Here is a 23,785-nt window from a genome sequence, read left to right as displayed (position 1 = left end):
TGAGCTGAATGTATGCAATGTTTTCAGGAGCATTTTTTAGAGCTTTGCAATTAAATTTTATTGCCCAGCTAACTAAATACATAGGTTGCATATGCCTTGTAATTAAAAATACATCATTTCAGGAGGATGTTCTTTGCCACAGTGGAGTTTTACAGAGAAGTCAAAGGAAAAGTATTACACCAATATAAAATTAGAAAAGCTCCACAGAACTCACAGGTTGTTACACAAACACACAAAGCTTTTTAAAAAATTCAGGAATATTAAGCATATTAAAATCTTTAAAGCAATGCTTCAAACTTCTAGCATCCTTTAATTTGTTTTTACATCCTTGTTTGATGCTCTATCCTTTGTTCTGATGCTATGCCAGTGAAATTGCATCACCATGAAGCAACATTATGCAAGAATGTCTGGCTAAAATTAAAATGCTATTTCTCAGCATCACACAGTTACAGGAAAAATGCAGTTCAGGCATTCACAATGCAATTATGCAAGCCAATATATTCAGTAAATACTTAATGAAAAAATAAGGTAAAGGAAAGCTAGTATGGATAGCTGTATAGGAAGATAAACTACTCCTCCTGTTGCTCTAACTGCACTTTCGGTGTCTGAGTCTATTGCCAAAGATGCTCGATACAGCTCCACTTCAAAAAAGTCAGCGCGATAAAATCTGATAGAAGTTGAGAAGTTCTTTATGCAAGGGCAGACACTACTGATTTATTTTGAAAAAGTCTTTTCAAACAACCTGCTGTTACATAAAACATACCTAACTTCTCTGCAAAAGAAGTTGCCTCTTAGGGCACAAACACTGATAAAGATGTTCTCTCCCTGCAGACCCAATTGTTCTGTACAAGCAGGGAATGCTCAGCTGTTCCTAAGTTACAGCTCTTCATCATATCTGAAGAGAACTGAGAAATTTCCTGAATAACTGTTTTCTGTCTGCTAAAATATAACACAGCAGCATCACAGTAAGACTAAACTGCAGCAACAGTATTTAAACCATTCTGATTCATAATTCAGATGGATTATCAATAAATACCAGATATACACTGTTTACAAAGTAAACAATCATCTTATTCATTCAGTTAGGACACAATATTCTATACAGATTCCCTCAAGATCATTGTTATAAATAGAAAAAGGAATAAAAGATCCAATGATCATAAACATCCCAAAATGGCAGCTAATATTTTTTCCCTGATTTATTTTTCAACATGGCTAAATTGACTTATTCCCAACATCCACAAAATTTACTGATGCTAATGAAGTAGAAAAAAAATATATCTTATTCCAGTTCTGGAACTCAAATTACGTTTCATCTTCAATTTCTTAAATGTTCAAGGAAAAATAGAAACTTGTGTCCACGGACTATTGTAACAGTGGAATTAATCCCTGTTGATATAAATGTGTTCTGTCACAGTGGACCACACAGCCATTCTAAATCATAGGTTATGTGAGCTTAAATGTGCATGTCTCACTGCAACAGCTCTTTGACAGAAGGGTTTTTTCTGCTTTAAGGTATCTCTTTGCTGTTTTATGCTCTAAGAAAATAAGCAAACCCATTTTTACCACAGAAAATATTTTATTTCTCTTGTTTTGCATGCCTGTAAAACATACCAAGTAGCTTTAAGACACACAGTGCATTTCTTCCACAGATGAAGGAAGTCAAGAGGATACACATACATTTTTAAAGCTGCATAAACCACAAAGCCAAACTTACACAGAACAAAGAACAAATCTAGCGTTACTCAGCAAGAAGACTAGAAACATGCACGCACACATACACCCCAGCAGTCCTAATAAAACTAAAGGAAAAAAAGAAATACTGCTTTGTTATGCAAATATACCATTTCAAAATTGAGAAAATTAAATGATGTCATGCAAGCAAATATCCTTACCTCAATGGAGAAGAGGCAAGAGACAACAACAACCCTCCCTCCTCACCAACCCCCTTGCAAACATTTATTTCTGTGAGGTTTGGCTTAAATAGCAGTCTGTAGCACTTAGCCCCAAGAAGAATTGCAAAGAGTGTTTTGCAACTGCTTATTTTAAAAAGTTAGCATTTGTCCTGCCAACCTAATTTATCTGAATAATCAATGCAATGCATGCATTATTGCATATTCACAGATTTTTTTCATAGATTCAATTTCTAAAGTTTAGAACAGCAATTTAGTAAATGGTTTCTAAAATATAAAACCACAACCATGTTATTTCTTCAAAGAATTTAATATGCCTCCATGGAAGTGTGTTCAGACGCACGATAAAAGTTTTAAAACATGAATATTTATTGTTTTAAAACATAAATACTTAGCAAGAGAAAAAAAATGGATTGAGATAGCTCCGTATTATTACTCATCCAATAAGTCACACGCATTTCCCTTATTTAATACAAGTCCTTTAAAAGTGTTCAAACAGCAAGCACTGCATATAATTGTTATATCAACATTTTTCTTAAAATTGTCACTTCCATTTTAAGATATTAAATAAAAAAATTAAAGAAGAAAAAAACACAACACATGCAGACCCACCCATCCAGCTGCATGAACAGTAATTTAATCATAATGAAAAAACTCCAGAAGTCAGAGCTATTATATTAACACTTTCTATAGTGTATGATGAATGACACCGAAAATCACCTACACTCCTGTAGACCTGCATTACCCTCTGATCTCAGTAAACTGTAGCAGCTAGCATGAGTTGCAGCACTTCAAAGTAAATCAAATATGTTTTTCTTTAAACCTGTAAGAACTAAGTTACACAGTGGTTTGATTTTCTTACTAGTCGGCTGAAGGGGGTGGATGGATCACCAAAACATCAAATTTGAGAAAAAGAAACATTATATAAGAAACAAGTTGTTATCAAAATAGAAACCTGCCAGGTATCACCAAGTTGTTGTAACAATTTTTCAGGCAACTGGGTTAAAAAGCATTTGTTTACAGAAAGTAAAACCCTAATGAGGTCCATCAGAAATACAAACAGTAAAGCTAATGCTCAGCCTGGATGGTTGCAGTCTCAGCTGCAACAAATAAAACATTTTCTCACTTTAAGATAGCACCCCATATTGACTTTTCCAGCCTTGACATAATTTCTAGACTACTCTAGTGACACTATAATAATAATTTCCCAATTTCTTCTCTATCCTCCTCCTATGATATCTTAAAATCCCAGAGCTTGAGCAATCATTGACATCAAAGCTTTCAATTCCACCTTTTATTTTGGGATCATCCTACTACAAAATTTTAGATGCAGATGAGCATACAACAAAATATGTTAATGCCTAGATGACTGCAGCAATTTTGCAGCCATTAATTTTGTACTTAACAAATACTAAGTCAAACACTGTGCTACTTTTATTAATCAAACACTTTTAGAAACAGATCTGTGGTTTGATTCCTTCTAATAGCAAATGTAATTTTGGGGATCGGAGCAGAACAGACTGCAGCTCTTTTTCTAAAAACACTGACATTTGAGCAAACCTTACCAAAGAATGCTTGCCTGATTGAGGACTGACATTTCCTTTCTCTAACTTGCTTAACTGAAAAATAGGCATTCTGGCCAACTCTACAGTACCCCAAGGCAGCTGTATATCACTTTCAGTTGCAACTTGTGAATACTTTCTTTTTCTTTCTGTCTCTTTATTTTGACATGCATATTATGTTAGCTGATTTCAATCATGTTGCATGAGTGGATGACATACCTTAAAAGATTAAGTTTTGCCACCTGGGACTATTCCAGAAATTCAGTACTTTTTAGCATCTCTCACCCTTCTTCATCTTCTATGCGCCTGCATTATCAATAGTAGCTTTCTTTCCTATGCTATGCCTAACAACAAGTTGTTCAAGGCTGCAGTTGATACAAGTCAGCTTGAAGTGTCATTCTCCTCTCATTCCCATTACAGGACAGATCTGCTCCATTGTGTACAACGCTCTGCTGCCATCTATTTGACACAAGAAATACAACGCTGTGAATGCCACAACTAGTTTTGCCTTCCCATTCCCCCAGCTTTCTCTTCCCCTGCAGCAGCTGTTAGAAGAGAACTCAGAGGAGTTTTTGAGCACTCCTCCTGCTCACTCCCAGACACAGAAATCACTTGAGCAATTACTTTTGCACTTGAGAAGAGCTACAATTACAGCGGAGAGTTGGTTATTGAAAATAAAAAATAGAATTATATAATAAAACAATCTTCTCTAAAAAGGGAATCCAATTTAACCACCTTCTCCCATTTATAACCTCAAAGAAGAGGCCAGTTCTAAAGTCTGCTTTAAAGCAATTACTTTAAATTTAATTAAATTTAATTATGTAACAGAACTCATCAAGGGCTTGATTTCAACAGCTACGCACACCTAAGTGGGGCCACAGTATTGAACAAACGCGGATTTGCCAGACATCCCCCTTCACTACACCAGACTTAAAATTCAGAAGTCACTTAGGAAGTTAAATTACAGAGTCTTAAAGCAGAAACCACACACAACGCGTGAGATGAAGGAGGTGGTACTTTATCTGTCATCGGGGTCACAAAGATAAACACCACTTCATTCATCACAGTGTTCAGCCTGCTTTGTATACGACTGCACAACACAGGAACAGCAGCTAAAAAAAAAGTCCCTAACTTGCATTTGTAAAACATCATGCAAGAGACACCCACTGAAGCTGCAAAAAACTCAAAAGACATCTATAATCTTCAGTTACAGATTCATGACAGTGTACGTTCTGCTCTTTAATTACCCAGCCATATGGAAAAGTCCTGTTTCAGGGCTCAGTCTGGTCATTTTCATATTCCTGATTAAGCAGTCAAATACCTCATTTTTTTACATTGTTCCTTTCCTGATACACTTAAGTAACATATTGGTAGAAATGTGCTTCAGCCTTTACCCTGGAAATGATCCATAATTAAAAACAACACAATGAAAGATTAAAAAAAGCAAAAACATAGCAAAGTTATTCACACAGACTACAAATAATGTCACTGTGATCCAAAAAGCATACAAACTCTTGTGCGTTTTGGGGGGGGTGGGGGGGGGAGGGGGGGAGGGGAATACCCTACCTCTGAGCAACGGTAGTGAGAAAAGGAGGGATTCTGTTCAGGGAGGGAGGGGGCCAGTAAGGAGAAAATGAGAGTGGTGGGATAAGAGTGCACAGAGGCAATACTAGTCTGTGGCAGAAGGCATGAGAGATCTTCCATGGTATTAAAACATACCTATAAACATAATACCCTCATTTTCTCATTGGTATTGACATAAGTAGTACTTGGTTTGGGGAGCAATTTGTTAATGCTTGTATTTGCTAACATATACTAGTATCACTGAGTGTTATTCCATTGTTCTTTTTATATATTCACAACACTGGCAGCCATAAAACATATATTTAACTATTAAAGTTAATCTGTTTAATAAAATTAATAGTTTCATTAAGTTCCTTAGTAACACTTCATTTTAAATCAACTTAGTCTGACAATACAAGCTACAAATTACAAAGGTTGTATAAAGGTGCCATGAATATTTAGTGGACCAAGTGAAGAGACATACAAAATTCCAATTGCTAGCTATTACTAGAATTACTCTTCCAGGCCACACACAAAAATGTTTGAATAGTTACTGCAAGTACTATATTTAAAAAAATTGCTCAGAATAATTCAAGTGTAAAACTGCTTAAAACCTGATTGCTTAAAAGGAATTAGATTACTTAAAAGGTTTAAGCTACACACAGCAGAACAACATGTGTAAGCATTTGAAAGAAACACTTGAGAGGCTTATTCTGCCCTCTGGTGCGCTCCATCCCACAAGGACAGAGCATCCTACACCAAACCCAGGCAAGTATCCATGCAACTCCAGCAGCCTGAACTTAAAGCAGCTAAAGGGTGTGTTGAGCTACATTAAGACTGTCCAGCACCTTATGGGATCATATCCTAGATGATACTGGCACGAGCAAATGCAGTATACCGTTCTGCAGGACAGAAGGTAGCCCAGCTAATTTTTATTCCTTTGTATTTACAGCAGAGAATCTAATTGCCCTGGCTAAGGAACAAGACCCTGTCGTGTACAGCACTGTGCAAATACAGAATTTGCTGGTTTGCATAACAATTTTCTAGTGTGGTTGTGCTCACAAGGCTGGTGTTACGAGCTGCCACCAGCAGTAAACAGATGACAGGAGACAGACAGGTACCCAAGCACACCACAGAACACAGTACCACAGTACCCCAGGGCAGTAGGTTCTATATTTATGGTCTTATTATAGCACAAATCAGGTTTGGAAACTCACTTTTTGGCTAATAAAATGAACTGCCATACCTGCTAAATTAGAACTGATTTGATATCATCCTGAGACAATAAAATATTCTATAAAGCATAACTATAAAATTCTCTAACTCCATAAAATTAAGGTCTGTTAGGCTGATTTTTGCCTCAAGTCTTACTACATCTCTAAAGAGTGCTGCTAATATTCTTTACAATTAACTCGACTAGATTGTGTTACACTGAGCAGCCAAATTGCTTGTTTTATAAAATAAAAAAAAAATTTCTTAGAAGCTGTGAGCTTCTGTGACATTCATAACCAGCTTAAAACCTATGCAATAATAGAACAGCACAACACCACATACTGAACAATAAGAACCATGAGGTATAGTACATAAAACATTAATTATGCAAGCTGTAATGCACAAATCTAAGCGTTATTACGAATGCAATAGAATCATAGAATCGTTTAGGTTGGAAAAGACCTTTAAGATCATTAACTCCAGCCGTTAACCCAGCACTGCCAAGTCCACCACTAAACCATGTTCCCAAGTCCCACATCTACATGTCTTAAATATGTCCAGGGACAGTGACTCAACCACTTCCCTGGGTAGCCTGTTCCAATGCTTGACAACCCTTTTGGTGAAGAAATTTTTGCTAATATCCAATCTAAACATCCCTGGCACAATTTGAGGCCATTTCCTCTCATCCTATTCCTTGTTATGTGGGAGATGAGACAAACACCCATCTCGCTACAGCCTCCTTTCAGGTAGTTGTAGAGAGCAGTATGGTCTCCCCTGAGTCTCCTTTTTTCCAGGCTACACCTGGAGAACCTCCATTCCCTCAGCTTCTCCTCATCAAACTTGTGCTCCAGATCCCTCACCAGCCTCGATGCCCTTCTTTGGACATGCTCCAGCACCTTAATGTCTTTCCTGTAGAGAGAGGCCCAAAACTGAACACAGAATTTGAGGTGGAATTTGAGTGGAAACACTTTTCAATTAACTCCTTGAATTACGTAGCAAGAAGTTTCATATAAGCAAGACTGTATCAAATAAAATAAAAAAAAAAAACCAACAACTTTCACCATGAGGAAGCACCGGAAGGCTGGAACCAAACTGGTTCAGTACACAGCATATAAGCACATGAGTAGCACCATTGTGATTACTGACTGGTATTTATGTGTGGTAAAAAAATCCACCCTATATAACTAGTGGGAAACATTCCTGTTTAACACATGGACTACAATATGAAAACACATCTCCAGTGCAAAACAACTATTTTCAGAACTAATCTACCGAACAAACAACGGCAGCAATCACTTGAAGCTATTTTACTTCAGTGTTATTGAAACGGTTAAAGCTAAGCCAAACCAAATTGCAGTGTCTTCAAAATAAGGATCCTAATAGAGAGCTGTTGTGCAAGAAGGGCACGTTCCCCAACATGGCTATTGAATAGCATGAGGACATACCTTGAAAGGATCCCAGAACTCCAACAACCACAGAATGTTCAGGATTGGAAGGGAACGCTGGAAGTCACCTAGTCCAACCCCCTGCTAAAGCAGGTTCACCCAGAGCAGGTTGCACAGAATCCCATCCAGGCGGGTTTGGAATGTCCCCAGAGCAGGAGACCCCACAGACTCTCTGGGCAGCCTGTGCCAGTGCTGTCACTCTCAAGGTACAGAAGTTTTTCCTTACATTCAGAAGGAACTTCTTGTGTTTCCGTTTGCGCCCATTGCCCCTTGCCCTGTGGCTGGGCACCACTGAAAGGAGCCCGGCCCCGGCCTCTGGGCACTCGCCCTTGAGGTATTTGCAGACATTGCTAAGGTCCCCTCTCAGGCTTCTCTTCTCCAGGCTGAACAGGCCCAGCTCTCCCAGCCTTTCCTCACCAGGGAGGTGCTCCAGCCCCCTCACCATCGCCATGGCCCTCCGCTGGCCCCTCCCCAGCAGTTCCCAGTCTCCCCTGAACTGGGGAGCCCAGCACTGGACCCAGCACTCCAGGTGCGGCCTCAGCAGGGCCGAGCAGAGGGGCAGGATCACCTCCCTCGACCTGCTGGCCACGCTCCTCCTCACGCACCCCAGGGTCCCGTGGGCCGTCTTGGCCACCAGGGCACACTGCTGGCCCACGGGCAACTGGCTGCCCACCAGCACTGCCAGGCCCTTCCCCGCAGAGCTGCCTCCCAGCCCTCAGCCCCAGCCCGTGCTGGTGCGCGGGGCTGTCCCTCCCCAGGGCAGGACCCTGCACGGGCCTTTGCTGAACCCCATGAGGTCCCTCTCACCAGCTCTCCGGCCTGCCCAGGCCTCGCTGAATGGCAGCGCAGCCTTCGGGTGGATCAGCCGCTCCTCCCAGCTCTGTATCGTCAGCGACTTGCTGAGGGCGCTTCTGCCCCTTCGTCCAGGTCACTGATGAGTCAGTTGGACAGGACCGGACCCAGCAGTGACCCCTGCGGAGCACCGCGAGCTGCAGGCCTCCAGCCAGGCTCTGCACCGCTGAGCACAGCCCCCTGAGCTCCGCCATTCCGCCAGTTCTCAGCCCACCTCGCTGTCCCTCAGCTAACCCACACTGCCTGCGCCCACCTGTGAGGGAGGTGCAGGAGACAGCGTCAAAAGCCTTGCTGGGGTCAAGGTAGGCAACATCCACCGCTCTCCCCTCACCTACCCAGCCAGTCATTCCATCACAGAAGGCTGTCAGGTTGGTCAAGCATGATTTCCCCTTGGTGAACCCATGTCGACTGCTCCTGATAACCTTCTTTTCCTCCATGTGCTTAGAGATGAGACTTGGACCAAGAGACTTCAGTTCTCAGTTCCAACTTACTTCTGGGCTAAGTTATTTAAACTCATGCCTCGACTTTCTTTAGAGCTAAGTACCCACTGCTCACTGGATACATGTAGTGGAAGGACCTTCTTCACGTGAGACTGCCTCAGAGCGATGCCATCCTTCCATACAAGGACTTCCTCATAGCTGACTTTCAATTACACTAACTGCATAGATAGAAAGGGGATGAGGGAAGGGGACTGCCCCTGTAACATCACTGATAAAACCTGCAGGAGAAAGTCAGCAATAGGTATTTTTCAGTGATTTGATTCACTTGTGTCCTAAATAAAAGGATGCCAGTTTTCACGCTATGCCCAAAACACTGCCTTCCTCAACATAAAGCATCATCTCCCTGCAGCAGTTGTTCACAATCACAGTTCCAACTGCAGGAAGAAGCACCTCATAAAAGGCAGTGGTGCAAAATGAAAGGGAAGACCTGTTACCCATAGGGTTCACATTCCTCAGACCTGGACTCCAGGGATGTAAACAGGCTTTACAACATGCAGTACGAGATGAGGCTTTCTTCAGATAATGAGAAGAAGCCTCACATTCATAGATCCTGGTCCTCATGAGACACTTTCACCATCCTGATACCTGCTGTAGAGACAACACAGCAGGGCACATGCAATCCAGGAGGTTTCTGGAGTGTATTGACAACCTCCTGCAGCGGGTGAGTGAACAGCTCACAAGAAGAAATGCTATAAACACCCAATTCTTACACCAGTTCAGGAAGAACACCCAATTCTTAGTAGTTCAGGAAGAACTAGTCAGGGCAGCCTTAGCTGCACTGATCATGAGATGGTAGAGTACAGGATCCTGAGAGACAGGAACAAGCCAAAAAAAGCAGGATCACAAATCTGAACTTTAAGAGAACAAACTTGTGCCTATTCAGGGATCTCCTTGGTAGAGTACCATGGGAAACAGCCCTGGAGACGAGTCCACAAGAGCCATCTGACTATTAAAGATCTCCTCCAAGCTTAAGAATGGTCCATTCTGACAAGTAGGAAATCAAGCAAAAGTGGCAGGAGGCCTCCATGATGAATAAGAAGCTCCTGACCCAAACATAAAAAGGGAATATGGAAGAGGTGTAAGTATGGACAGACAGCACAGGAGGAATACAAAGACACTGTTCATGTAGACAGGTATAGATGTAGGAAAACCAAAGCCCATATGGATTTGGGCCCAGCAAGAAGAGTTTCTACAGGTCAGTCAGCAGCAAAAAGGCAATCAGTGAAAACATGGGCCTGCTGCTGAACAGGACAACCAACCCGGTGACAAAGGACACTGAAAAGGCTGAAATACCCCACATCCTCTTCACTAGCAAGGCTGATGTTAAGAAATCAAGAGGTCCCCAAGACCCATAAGAAAGTCTGGAGCAATGAAAGCTTACCCGTGGTAGATGATGATTAGGGGAACATTTATACACACTAGACCCATGCCGTAACACCTGGTGGGATGCATCCATGAGTGCTGAAGGAACTAGCTGATGCCACTGCAAAACCACGCTAGAAAGGTCACGGCAACCAGGGAAGGTTCCTGACAACTAGAAGGAAGGACACATCACCGCTATCTTCATGAAGGAGGATTGAGGAAACTATAGGGTGGTCATCCTCACCTTGATCCCTGGGGGCAACTGATCTGGGAAACCATTTCCAAACATATGAAGGACAAGAAAGTGACCAGGAAAAGTCAAACATAGAATTATGAAGGTAAAATCATGTTTGACCAACCTGATAGACTCCTACAATAAGATGACTGGGCTGGTGCATGAAGGAAGAGTAGGCTAGATAAGTGGATGGTGAGATGGACTGAAAACTGGCTGAACTGCTGTGCTCAGTGTTGTGATCAGTGGCTCAAAGTCCAGCTGGAGTCCAGTCGCTACTTGTGTACCCCAGGAGTATACAATGACCTTAATAGGACAGAGCGCATCCCTAGCAAATATGCAAATGAAACAAAATCGGGAGGAGCGTTTGATAATGCCAGATGGGTACACTGCCCTTCATAGGGACCTTGCTAGGCTGGAGAAATGAGTAGAAGTGATTTTCATGAAGTTCACCAAATCGTAGTGCAAAGTCCTGCAAATCCAAAGGAACGAGAATGATCCCATGACACCAGTACATGCAGGGGGCTGACCAGTTGGGAAGAAGCTTGGCAGAAAAGAGCCTGGGGGTCCTTCTGGACACCAAGTTGACCATGAGCCAGTAAAGGCAGCCAACAGCATCTTCAGCTGCATTAGCATGAGTCACCAGAAGGTCAAAGGGAGTGATCTTTTGCCTCTACAGTGCTGAACAGTGAGACCACTGTGAATTCTGGGCTCCCAGTACAGGTATAATGGGCCTGCAAAGGGCGACAAAGGGCCAAAGGATTGGAGCATCTGTCATACGAGGAGAGGCTGAGAGAGCTGGGTTTGTTTAGCCTGAAGAAGGCTCGGAGCGGCATCTGACACGACCTGATGCATGGTGGGAAGAGTAAAGATGACTGGGGCAGACTCTTCTCAGTGGTATCCAGTGACAGGAGGTGAAGCAATAGGAACAAACTGAAAACCAGGAAATGCCATTTAAAAATAGGAAGAAGTCTGTGGTGGTGGGTGGTGGTTTTTTTACTGTGAGCGTGATGGAACTACACAGATGAGGGAACAGGTTGCTCAGGGAAGTTGTGGAGTCTCCATCCTACTTAAAACCTGACTGGACAAGGTCCTTTGCAACCTGCTCTAGCTGACTCTGCTTGAGTAAGGGAGTTGGGCTAGACAGTCTCCAGAGGTCCCTTCCAACTTTCAACCATTCTGTGAGTCTGTAAAATTATGAGACATAAAATTTTGCTTGTGTACTTCAGGTTTCCCCTCCCTGCAGACTCTCACTTTCCCACCACCCAGCATGCAAGCTATAACTTCGGGATGCAGCAGACACACAAGTGAGCACAGATTTTTACGTAAGTTGGAATTTTCCTCCATGGGCTCCAAAGACCTTGCTATTTCTTTTATCTTCCCTACTGTCACTTCACTCTCTATGCCGCATAAAACCAGACACAGCCCTATTATCAGGCATAGGGATGAATTCAATTACTAGTTCATAACATGTGTGGATCACAGCAATTAGGGGTTAGCATTTGACACAGATAAAACCACAAAATAATCAGAAATGATAAGTTCTTTCATTTTGCCAGCATGGGGAAAGAGGAGACTAAAGGCCTCCCAAGGCTGAGGACCTTCTCTTTGGAGAGCACAAAAATATAGAAGGAAAAATGAAAAAGATAAAGCTGAACTCAATAGAAAAGTGTAAAGACATCCTTACTCAAGGGAGGGATTATATGCTAAAATCCCTTTGATTTTTCCATTTCACCTTTCAGCTAACAGTGGGAGGGTTTGCTTCTTAAAATTAATTCCTGTATGACTCCAAGCACCCAGGTGTCTGCAACGACTTAAAACTAAATAGAACCTTAATATCCCCAAAACTAAAGAACAAAACCCCCTGTATGCATCATGCAAGGTAAAAAAAAAAAAACAAAACAAAAAACCAAACCCAAACTGAGCATTTACTGGCTTTTAAAAATGTGATTACATGCAAGTAGGGTTTTACTCTTCAATCATCTGTCCATGTTGCATATGTAAGGAACATGTATCACAGAAAAGTCAACCCGTTATTTTTGTATCTCATAAAACACATTTGCTATAAAATTTCTGGCAATAAATGCCAGAAATAGGTAAAATAACCTTCCACTACCCTACAGAATTTGAAGAAGTAAACCGAGCAATTGTGGCTATCTGCACTATAGCCAAATTGAACTAGACTGTTTAATTCATGACTACTAGGACAGCAACAGCCATAAAACCAGAGCCATTTCTTCAGTCTTATGCTTAACTGCTCAGCGCAACAAGTTTCAACTGCTCAAAGCAAGAGATCTTTTAGTAAGGTTACACTGCATTTTTGCTTCAGAAATTTGTAAAAAAGAAAACATTTACCAGCTTCACCAGTTCAACACAACTAAAACCAAAAAATCTTACAGCACAATCGAATACTGATGAGATCACTTGTCCTTCAGAAAAAAGTTAAAAGTTCATATCTATCTAGATGTGTGCATCTACTGAAATACTATGCAAGAAGAGATGTATCATTTTGGCTAGCCTAGCATTTAGATAACTCATTTTCAAGACATTCAACAGACAACAGAATTTAGATTAAGGCATGTGCATGCTACCTACACACAGCAATAATTATTATTGAGAATCAATATATTGTAAACATTCCCACAAAACCTAACTAAATGAAAACAAATCATGGTCAGCACACCAGATTCCCAAGGCACCAAAAGCCAAAGCAGCAGGGCATATAAAGACTAGATAGGAAAAAAAATAAATGAGGCTAAACTATTTACTCAGTAACTATGAAATGAATGTGCTACTGTTTTCTGAACATCCAATGGAGAAGCTACAGTGCAGAGAGCTAATCCCCATTTCTCACCAAAACAGACAGGAATGCACACTGGATAGTTTGTTCCTACTGATCATTCTGTTAAGTTTACTGGTTTTAATAAGGAGCAAGTTTCAGTCTTCTCTCACTTTCTTCCATGAACAAGATCAGATCAGCCTCCCAGTGACCTCCTTTATGAGTCACAGTCCTCACTATTTATGATTCAGAAAAATGTCTTCTCTGACAGTATTTCCCAGACTACTGTGGGTTCATTCCAAGAACCAATTTCATCTTCATTGGTTTCCTACAGGAAACCAGACCAACTTCCTATTATTTTATTTTCCTTCATTTCAGCATGGCTCACATAAACTAACTGGAAGTGAGAGTGATAGAAAACTTTATTCTGCATAAACACAAGCCAACATAAACACCACCAAAAAATACTGAAGACGTCACTGGTTCAAAGTCACCAGAATGTGAAGCAAGCTAAGATTAGAAGTTCTTTTCCCTCCTTCCCCAAACACGATGCACACAGGCAAAACCAGTTCATTTATATACCCATAGTTTAACGGTAAGAGCTGTTCGGGTCTACAGTGAAGACATTCATCCCTAACAGGTAGCCAAGTTCTACTACCACCAGCCACGTGGAGACAGCTGGGGACTAGAATATTAGTACCATGCTAACATCACCAAAGGGACACTAGTAATTTCCATGGAGATTGTTATCCAATGCACTAGTTCAAGAAGAAAAATGCTGGAACATCTAGCTGTAGACTGCAAATACCCAGCAAGGTTTGCTGGCTCAGGTTTCACTCTGCAGAGCAGCAGTTAAATTGCCTTCTGACCAAAGTTGTCCTTGGACTCATGTTGCCTTGTTCTTGTACTGCTGTACCTGAGCTAATAAACCCATCCAGACTCATGTTTACCACAGAGCAAACTGAGTAATTCAATCATGCAAGCAATTTAAAAGCAAAATTATTCTCATTTCCCCTCTATATTCTGCTGTTCATCTTGTCAATAACTGGTTTCCTCTTGCTGCGTTTCAAGGCTTGCAGAGTGATAGGAACAACACATTGCTTTTTGTAGGAAGGCTGGCTTACAAAACTAAAGGGAAACTGATTTTCATGGGGCTTAAATGCTCCTTCAGTTCTCACTTGAAGAGAGACCAGGGACTATTACCACTTAAGAATACTTTCACACTGCATGCAATAAGGACAGGACATGACTGACTGACAATTTATTTCAATGACAATTTGCTACCTGGCCATCAGTTTCAGTTTGTAATCATGAAGTGAAGTATGAATGAGGTTGTTGCAAGCAGAGGTCACTTGTTAGTAAACTGAGCTATTCCATGATAGAGCAATGCAGCTTAACATACGTTAAATGGAAATTAAAGTTAACCTCTCCACCGTCCATTTTCTTTCCTTATGACGCAGCTGTACTTACCAGGGTCAAGTTACTCATCTTCAACAAGTCCTTTCTGTTTCAGTGTCTGTAACTTGATTTTTTCCAACCCAAATCCCAGAAACATTATAATACTGCAAGCAGTAACAAAGCTGTTTTCTCTATTTGTAGGTCAATCTTTCAAAGAATACCACCTGCATGAAAACTTTTATAGGCGAAGCTACTCCACAAGTGACACACTCAGATACATACGTATATTAATTTTAATGCTGATGGAATAATGTGGTTCTAAGCACTGTTTGGTCTAACAACAGGACGGATCAGCAGCAAACTCTACAGCAAATGTTGTTTCATATGGTAGAAAAATCAGATTTTTCAACCTGTGGATTTTGCTGATAATGACAATTTAACCTCTCTTATTCTGATGTCTTTATATATATTCAGTAGCAAGACACACAGTAATTCCGCACTGCAGGAAACACAACTATCTTGATTTAAGAGAGCCTTTACCTGTCAGAGTTAACAGCTGTTAAAATAACTATAAATGCTGCAGTCTAAGATAATCAAAGCAATATATCATCCACCAACACACACTCACAATTCTCAGCGTCAGAAGCTACTCACCTTGACGTGGCTCTGAGCTCCCAGGTTGTATATCTCAGAGGGTTTGACTTCATTGATGATCTTCACCAGGCAGGTGCTGTCCGTGAGGTCACCATAATGCAGCTTCATGTCTTCAGAGTTTAAGAACACAGAGTTAATACACTTTAGTCCCAGAACAATATGGGATTCTTGGTCCAAACCCTATCCCAGGTTTAAAATCCAACTAAACATTTATTGGAAAAAGTTAAGAGATCACTGGCTGAACAACTTTTTGCTTTGTTTTCTTCCCTGCTTTAAAAGCACAAAATATGTTTCCTTGCAGGTATAATGAATTCCATTTCATATTCTTTACTCGATAATCTGATTTACCTAGCAACATTTATATAATTTGTTTAATAGTTTACACATCATTAACCCACGCTGCCTGAATTAGATCAATGTCATATATAGAATTTCAGCCACAAAAAAACCCCAAACCCCAAACAACACCCCCCCATCATTTTAATTCAGGCTTCCAACCTTTGATTCAAGGGTTTTTAATAACAACTTAAGCATACATCGATAGCTTTCTCCTCCTTCCCAAGATGCAGCACATGTTTAAATTCCTCATTGTGAATAATTCCACAACACAACAAAAATGCTTAAGGTACCTACAAGATGAACAGTCAGGTAACATTACAGTACAAGCCACTACATTTATTACTATTGTTTTTTCCATTTAAAAGATAGATACACACTTGAAAGGAATTTCAGAGGACATGGTAACTGCCAATGAAACATGCTTCATAGTATTACACACCAAAATCTCAAAGGCGGTTAGATACATCAAAGAGCTGTTATTTACCCTTTCCTGACTGAGTTACTTTCTAATTTGTGTGTGAAAAAGTAGGTAAGAGCATGAGAGCAACTTCTGTCAAAATCAAAAGAGCAGGTTTGCAATGGCTTATCAACTTGTCCTTGGACTTACATCCTGACCTGCCAAGACGTTATTCCAGAAGTAAAATTTATTCTGATGAAACAGGTCTCATTTTCCTCTTATTGGGGTGGGTGGGGGTGGATATATCATAGCATCACACTACTATTCATGTATTTATTCAACAAAAAGAAAAAATCTTGTTGTAACTATTGACATTTACTTGCCATATTTATCTAGTTTCATTTGATGGTTTTGACCTTAATAAATTTATTTACATTGCCCTGTGTGTCTTATCTTTAGGAAAAAGAAGGAATTCCTATTTCAGTACAGTCTAGAAGTCTTCCCATTTGGCAATGGTCACCACTTTTGGGGGGCTGTATCATCTACAGATCTTATCAACTTGATTTTTTCTTTTTTTTTTTTTTTTAATTCTGAAACCAAGAAATACAAGGTTTGTTACAAGAGTCTACCATATGAATCCATACTAGGTTTTATTAAAATGCTGTAGAGATATGTGAAATTAATTTTTTTTTAAAATGTTTTAGTGGTTTTTTAGTATTTTTTTTTTTTACATTTTAAGGCAGCAAGGAAGCAAGAGATCACACAGTTTTCAGGTGTTCAGCTTTGCAAATTGCTATTTAACAGGTCCTTGAGACTTCAGGTTGATAAAGTGATACAACCCATCAAGTCACAGTATGGTCTTGAGGTATGCTTTTACCATCCACATTGCTCAAAAAGGTCAGTTCTGAAGAAACTTCAAGACCCAGCTGAAGCTATGGCTAACAGGTATGGGAATTATAATACAACTTTCTTAAAAAAAAAGCTAACAGTGATTAAGTATGAAGGCTGGCAAGCAGGTTATGGACCCTTTTTGCACATACTTATTAATTATCCATGATGTGGGCTGCCTTCATTCCTGCCACCAGCTCTATACAAGCTGTGCTGGAACACCATGTTTCCACTTGTATGGGATGCAGCTGTCCTGCTTCCTAAATGAAATTCAATACATGAAACCAGTTCTGCCTGTTGACCGCAGCACACACAAGATCCCAAATGGTTGTAGGATAGCATGTATCTGGATATTGGTGCTAACTTGCAATTCTCAAAACTATTGGTGTCCAGACCACCTCAACAACTGCTGCATTTTTCTTGCAACACTAAAAAGAGACCAAGAGCAAGCACCACCTAACCAAGTTCTCTGATGTCCTGAAAAAAGTTGTAACTGCCAGCTCTGCGGACTGGTGGGATCAGGGAAGAACCCAAATGCACTACCCTTTCTGCACCAGAAAGAACGCTTCCCCTAGGCAACAGGGGCCTTTCTTCTTCTTCCTCTGCTTACTTTGGCTGAGAGTTAAATGAAATCTCCCTGCCAACTGAGCCAGCCTTTCAGAGAGGAACAAGCAGAGGACACTGTTACAAGAGACGGGCCAGGGAGCAGCAGCAGCTCTGTAGGAGCCTTAGGGTTTGAAAGAGCAACTGCTTCCTCTCCAGCAGCAGCTCAGCAGGTAAGAGGTGCCACAGACAGGCTCCCTCTTCCTACACCAAAGACATCCAGTTCTCCCACCATGCCCTGGCCAGAGAGCAGCCTCAGAGCTTCCCAGGGGAAGGTGGGATGCCAGCTGGACTGAGCTGAGCATCAGAGGTACCCTCTCACAATTACCTTAAGTTTAAAGCTCTGACAGGGGAATGTCCATTTTGGTCTACCATCAAGTCTTCAAAGCTTCTTGTCCAAATGGCTTTTTGAAGGGGAGCAGGGCATGAGGCTTTGTTCATTTTCTGACCCATGAAAAAGAGGTCTTTCAAAGAGTAATATGTTAAGTGGAAGCACTTACTAGAAACGGGGTTTATTTGGTACAAAGATTTATAAACACAGATCAGATTACTAAAACTCAGAAGTTTTGACATGTTATCCAATCTAAAAACCTTCTTAGCAAGCAATAGCTGGAGGGCTTGCTTCAGGAAACACCTTATTTTCCTTCTTGCTTCCTCTACACTTTTTTTTTTTTTCATTAAGAGGTTGACCGTCAATGAAGATCATCATCTTGCAATGTGTAATCAATTCCTCATGGGAAGAACATAGGGAAAAGACAAAATTAAGGTTTGCTCTCATCAGCCACTATTGCTTCTTTGCTTCCTCCAGTACTGCCTGGAAACCCATTGTTTCCAAACAGTTTCCATGGAGCAGCCTTTCCTGAGATTCCAAGTCCAATTCCTCCTCCTCCCATTCATATGGCTGCATTCCTCAGTTAAAGGAAAATGAGATAAGAAGTGGGGAAAAACATTTAAGGTTTGCTTTCTTTTTCCTTTCTTCCATCCCTTTCCTTAAATGTTCATATACATATTTATCACCATCTACATTGTCTTCTCAAATCACTTTCCATATTCACAAGATGGTCCTCACAATGCATTGGTTCCCGTTTCATTTCTTTTGCTTCATTTTAGCTCATGAGCCATGAATTTAAGTCATGGGAAACACAGTTCTTACATTGTCCTTGACGGAAGCACAGGTTTCAGTATCCCTCATGAAGATATTTTATTCAATTTTACCCCTTTCTCAATCAGATGTTTTAAGGAGCAATGTACAGTAAGTAGCAACTATTCACAGCAAATACCACTGAAGCCATGTCAGAAATTAAGTATTTTTTAAAAAATTACAAGCAAAGGTCAAGCGAAATCTAAAATTTGCATTACATATCACAATTCAATAAAATCAGGCTCTGTTTAACTGTGGTGGGAAGCAGACTTCAAAAGACATGAGATTTATTTACAGCATGGAGATATTTACCATAACAGTACCTTAAATCGGACTATTTAGGACAGTATCGGTCTGCACAACTCTACAAAATATGCATAGCGTAACAAGTGTATGCTTGTTAAAACACTCAATCCTTCTGCAGAACTGGAGCCATCTAACATTTGAGTTTCTTCTCATTAAGTGACCAGTTAACCTTCTTTAAGGTAAAATACTCGATTTTTGCAAAGTGTACGCTGAAGGTAACGATTGCAGCTTTCCAAATTATCATTGGTAACAGAATGCAGTAAGTTGTCAGCAAATTGCAAAAAGCAATGCCTTTCCTTCAGGGAACAGGTAATCATTTCCTTGGGTGCAGAAATTCAGAAGGTCCAAAGATTCATTCTTCTTGTCATCAGTAAGAATTGATCATGTTTCATTCATGCTGTCACACAGACTGTCCCCAAACTTTCACCTCCATCAGGCACTGAACAGCTCACGAGAGAACAGAAGTGGAATGCTTAAGATAACCGCCTCAAAAAAAAATAAATACTTACTAGTCCAGTATCTTTGTGTTTTCAACCACACATAGCTTTTTGCAAGCCCAGCCATCTTCCAATTGCTACAGCCTAGCTATGCGTGAACTGGGTCAGCATCTCTACACAGCAGAAAGTGCCTTCCTGGGCCCCTCATTTTTCCCTCTTGGTAACTCACAATATCTATACTTTGTCACATTTTCATCAGAGAAAAACAGTCTCTTTTCTTTTTGAGACAGAGCAACTAGCTACGACAAGCAGGGAAAAGGGAAGCTTAGCTATCAAGGGGGGTTGATTTAAATAACCAATACAAAGTCAAGCACAGCTTGAAAATTGCTACTCATTAATAACATTTAGACAGAGAAAACTGGGATTCCCTTACTGCTCCTGGGGACCTTTCTCCACCAAGCACACAATACAGACAAAAAAAACCAACACAACTTTAAATATAAAACCAGAGTCTTACTTCCTTCAGTGTGAGCCTGTGGGTTCTTATAGAGATGTTCAATCCGGCCTGTATTAAAAGAACTAGACCGACGAACGATGCCATGTACCTGGGAATTGAACAAGGAAAAATACAAGAGGAAAGTGGTAAACATTAAGAGGGAAGTGTTCATCACCATCACTTTTCATATACGTGGGCCCAACCCTTATACCAGGTAATCAGAGATCACCGCTACTCCTAAAGGCAGACGGTTAACCAAATCATAACAAAACTCTTGGAGATGAGCTCTGATGCAGTTATGTTTATTTTAGTACCCATGAGTGGTTTCACATTCTCCCTTGTTGACACCACTAGCAGCCCCAGCATCACACACAGTACAGAAATCACACTGAATTGCCCTAGAGCACCATCTCCCAGTGAGTGAGACTTGCCAGCATTACTGGAGTTGAAGAAGCAATATATGAATCTCAAGATAACCACTTCTCCCTGGCTGCAGAGAAGTCTCTCTGGAACCTGAGATGTTGGGCATGGAAAAAGCAGCAGCAGGAGATGGGACTAGGGAGAGGAGAGAGAGAGCAGAGAGAGGAAAAGGAACACAAGAGGAAAGAGGGGGCGGCAGCTGCAAGACCCAAATACATTTTTAGAAAACAGCTGTTATTCACTTTCTGGGGTGTTGGAGGAACAGCCAGAACAGGCAGTGCTGTTTTGTGGACCTCATGAGTCAGTGTTCTCCAGTGGGTTATGAGACACACAGGCAAGCCTAAGGCTGAAACACAGGTTGGGAATTTCCTTTAACTAGCCATGATAAATAAGTTGGTGAAAAAAAACACAACACTGGTTCTGACTAACATTAAAGAAAAGCCCATTTGTGTCTAACATTAGAGAAATTGTTTGAACACTGATCCTGTTTCCTCCTTATGTAAGACAGTCAAATGCCTGCTGCCAAAATTCACATTAGTTTAGGTTACCAGCTGCAGAAGTTGTCCTTGCACAAGTGAAATCAAGCTTCTGCACCCAACTGTCCTCCACTCTTCCCTGCCCTTTATTTCTGAAAGTGATCTCTTACACTTCGATGCATCCTACACTTGGTTGGGTTGGGTCATCACTTCACTCTCTCGCTTCATGTTAACTTGTACCTGTGAGAATATACTAGCAAGAACAGGCAGTGTTTTGGGTCTTAGTTTGGTTTTGTTTGGGGATTTTTGTTTTACACATAACACAAACTGCAGTCACTGACACAGAAAACACCATCTTAAGTCTCAAACTTAACTGAGAAAAAAGATACGCACAACCACAGTGAGACCAGTTGCTGCATTAAGAATGACATTTTGCTGGTAGGTTCTCTAACAACAGCTGAATAGCTTTGTGTTTACAACTTGCAAGTCACATTTATGATGCCAGTTTCCTTGCACAAAATCTCTTGTGTGCCCAGCCACACCACAGGCTCACAACGTACCTTGTTCTACAATTCAAATGCTAAACTTCCCACTACTGAGTAAAATATTTTCATTTTGAGGATCAATGGGGAACTAAGAAACATGGTCCTGCAAATGTAATTCCCATCAAATAATGAATTTATGCAGATTAATTTTCAAATTTATGTAGTTGAAAGCCTCATCGAAATAATTATTTATAGAATGTGTTAAAAATTTATAGGGACATAAGGTTTACAGAGAAACACTTTGAAAAAGACACTTCCATAAAAACTTCACTTTTGCAAAAGATGTTGGAACTATTTTGAGTAGTCAAATGAACATCTGTTTTTGTTGAGTAAAAAAATCAGACCTCACAGTTTTAAAGCATCAAACTATTTAAAGGAAGGTAACTGAAGTGCTCTACAACTCATAGCAAAATGAAATATTTCGGCTTAAAGTCCTGATGAGAGACTTCTTGAGCTCTCAATTATCTATCTCCAAATGGAATCATGCTGAAATTCAAGTTAATGCAAATGATTGACGAAAAAGTCAAATATTGCTAGCTCAAAGCTTGATGAAAGATTGTGCTTGCAAGAGCTGTGTGTCAGCTGAATGACTGGGATACGAACATTTGACCAATGATATGTACTAAACACAATCACCCCAGGAGTTCAAAAAGTTTCAGCAGACAAACAAGACCCTACTGCATCCAGCAATAACAAGAAAACATATAAACCCAGTTTTGGTTTTTTCTTTTTTCCTCCCACTCCTTTTTCTGGTATGCACATACAAGAGAAAGAAAACCTGCCAAATGCTTAATCCATGACAGCAATATTACCGTAAAAAAACTGATGAAAGGTACCTTTGTCTGCATGGGACAGGTGAAATGCAAACTTTGTGACAAGCCAAAATGTGTGCAAACTGGTTAATCTAGTTAAGTATGTAAGATCAGTGAATTTTTCTCAACAGGGCTTGTTCTTTAAATAGACTGAAATTTAAAAAAACTTAAATGAACCATCTCAGTTAGGGAGGCAGTATATTATCAAGTCTACTCTTGTGTTCAGTTATTCAGGAACAGAGGTCCCTAACTGGGAACACAGGAAAGAATTCCAACAAATAGATGGAGATTTGAGGAACAGAAGAAAAAAACCCTTTACCCAATTATTGTAACCTTTCCATTGTGGAAAGGGTTATGTTTTGTTTTAATTGCAGTTAGCAGTTCCTAATTCCTTTGTAGACTAGGAATGAGTGTGTGCTTTTGCCTTTAAAGTAGCAGAAGCAACCACAACGATATCTCTCTTCCCCAAATGGAATGGAGAAATAGTAAAAATAACCGATTTACAACACTGAAAACCAACCACAAACAAGCAGATCAATCAACCAAGCGAGCAAAAGGATGGTATAAGCAAGGCAAGATTGGCCACATGCAAAAGCATGGCAAGCGGAGACTAAGAAGAGACTTCTAAGCTATGAAGCAGTATTAAGACAGAATAAATAAAATCCAAACTTAGAATGAGCATTAACTTTTACTAAACCCCCAGAAATAATACACTGTGGCAAGATTAATTTGACCACCCCTTTCCTTCCATTATCACACATTTTGGAAGCCTCTTTCATGACTGAGAAGGCCAACATTCTCACATATATGCCCACAACAGTTCAAAACTATCAAATCATACCATAAAAATGTGATTGCTTCTTTGGTGGGCCACAAAAAAAGACTATTTTGCCAGGGAAAATTATGCATTGAGAAGGAATCAAGCTTCCTTTATTTTAAGGAAAAAATAAATGAAAATCATGTGCTAAGCAAGAATATAATTAATCCAAGAGAAAGGGTGGAAAATAACACTACCAAAGTATATTTTTGGGTTTTGGGGTGGGTTTTTTTGCTTTTTAAACAGAGAAAGCAAAATGCAAGGTTTTCATTGCTGGAGTATAACTGCCAAAATAGAAGGACCTTCAGCTGGGGGGGGGGGGGGGGGGAACGACACACAGAACAAACAAGAGATTCTTATTGCTTTATGTGGTACATTGCATCATAAATTATTCCCTAATTCCTTACAGTTTTGGCTCACACAGGTCGCTGCTTATCTGAGTTGGCGGGAAACATGCAAAGCAGCTATACCCTGAGGAGAAGAGGGAATCCACCAGTGGACGTTAGATGATAAATAGTACAATAAGCTGGCATGATTACAGGCCATGTTGCACATTCCTCTCCGGAGTTTTGATTTGTTATCTAGGGTTGGAGTGGAAAACATACACAGAGAAGGACAGAAGCAGAGGAAGCTGGA

The 23,785-nt window shown here is 40.4% G+C and overlaps 1 protein-coding gene across 2 annotated transcripts in view; it reads right to left on the bottom strand.

Annotated features, from left to right (window-relative positions):
* GMDS (GDP-mannose 4,6-dehydratase) overlaps window positions 1–23,785 on the bottom strand; it is a 426,996-nt gene that overhangs the window by 334,766 nt on the left and 68,445 nt on the right. For both annotated transcript variants that reach the window (XM_055799448.1, XM_055799450.1), the window contains 2 exons: window positions 20,101–20,188; window positions 15,473–15,582 (listed from right to left, as the gene is read on the bottom strand). In XM_055799448.1, coding sequence (XP_055655423.1) covers window positions 15,473–15,582; window positions 20,101–20,188 — 198 coding nt within the window. The remainder of the gene's footprint in view (window positions 1–15,472; window positions 15,583–20,100; window positions 20,189–23,785) is intronic.

Source organism: Falco peregrinus, chromosome 3 (assembly GCF_023634155.1).
Source record: "Falco peregrinus isolate bFalPer1 chromosome 3, bFalPer1.pri, whole genome shotgun sequence".
Classification (NCBI taxonomy): domain Eukaryota; kingdom Metazoa; phylum Chordata; class Aves; order Falconiformes; family Falconidae; genus Falco; species Falco peregrinus.
The sequence above is the reverse complement of the archived record's forward strand: the minus strand, read 5'-3'. Positions and strand labels throughout refer to the sequence as shown.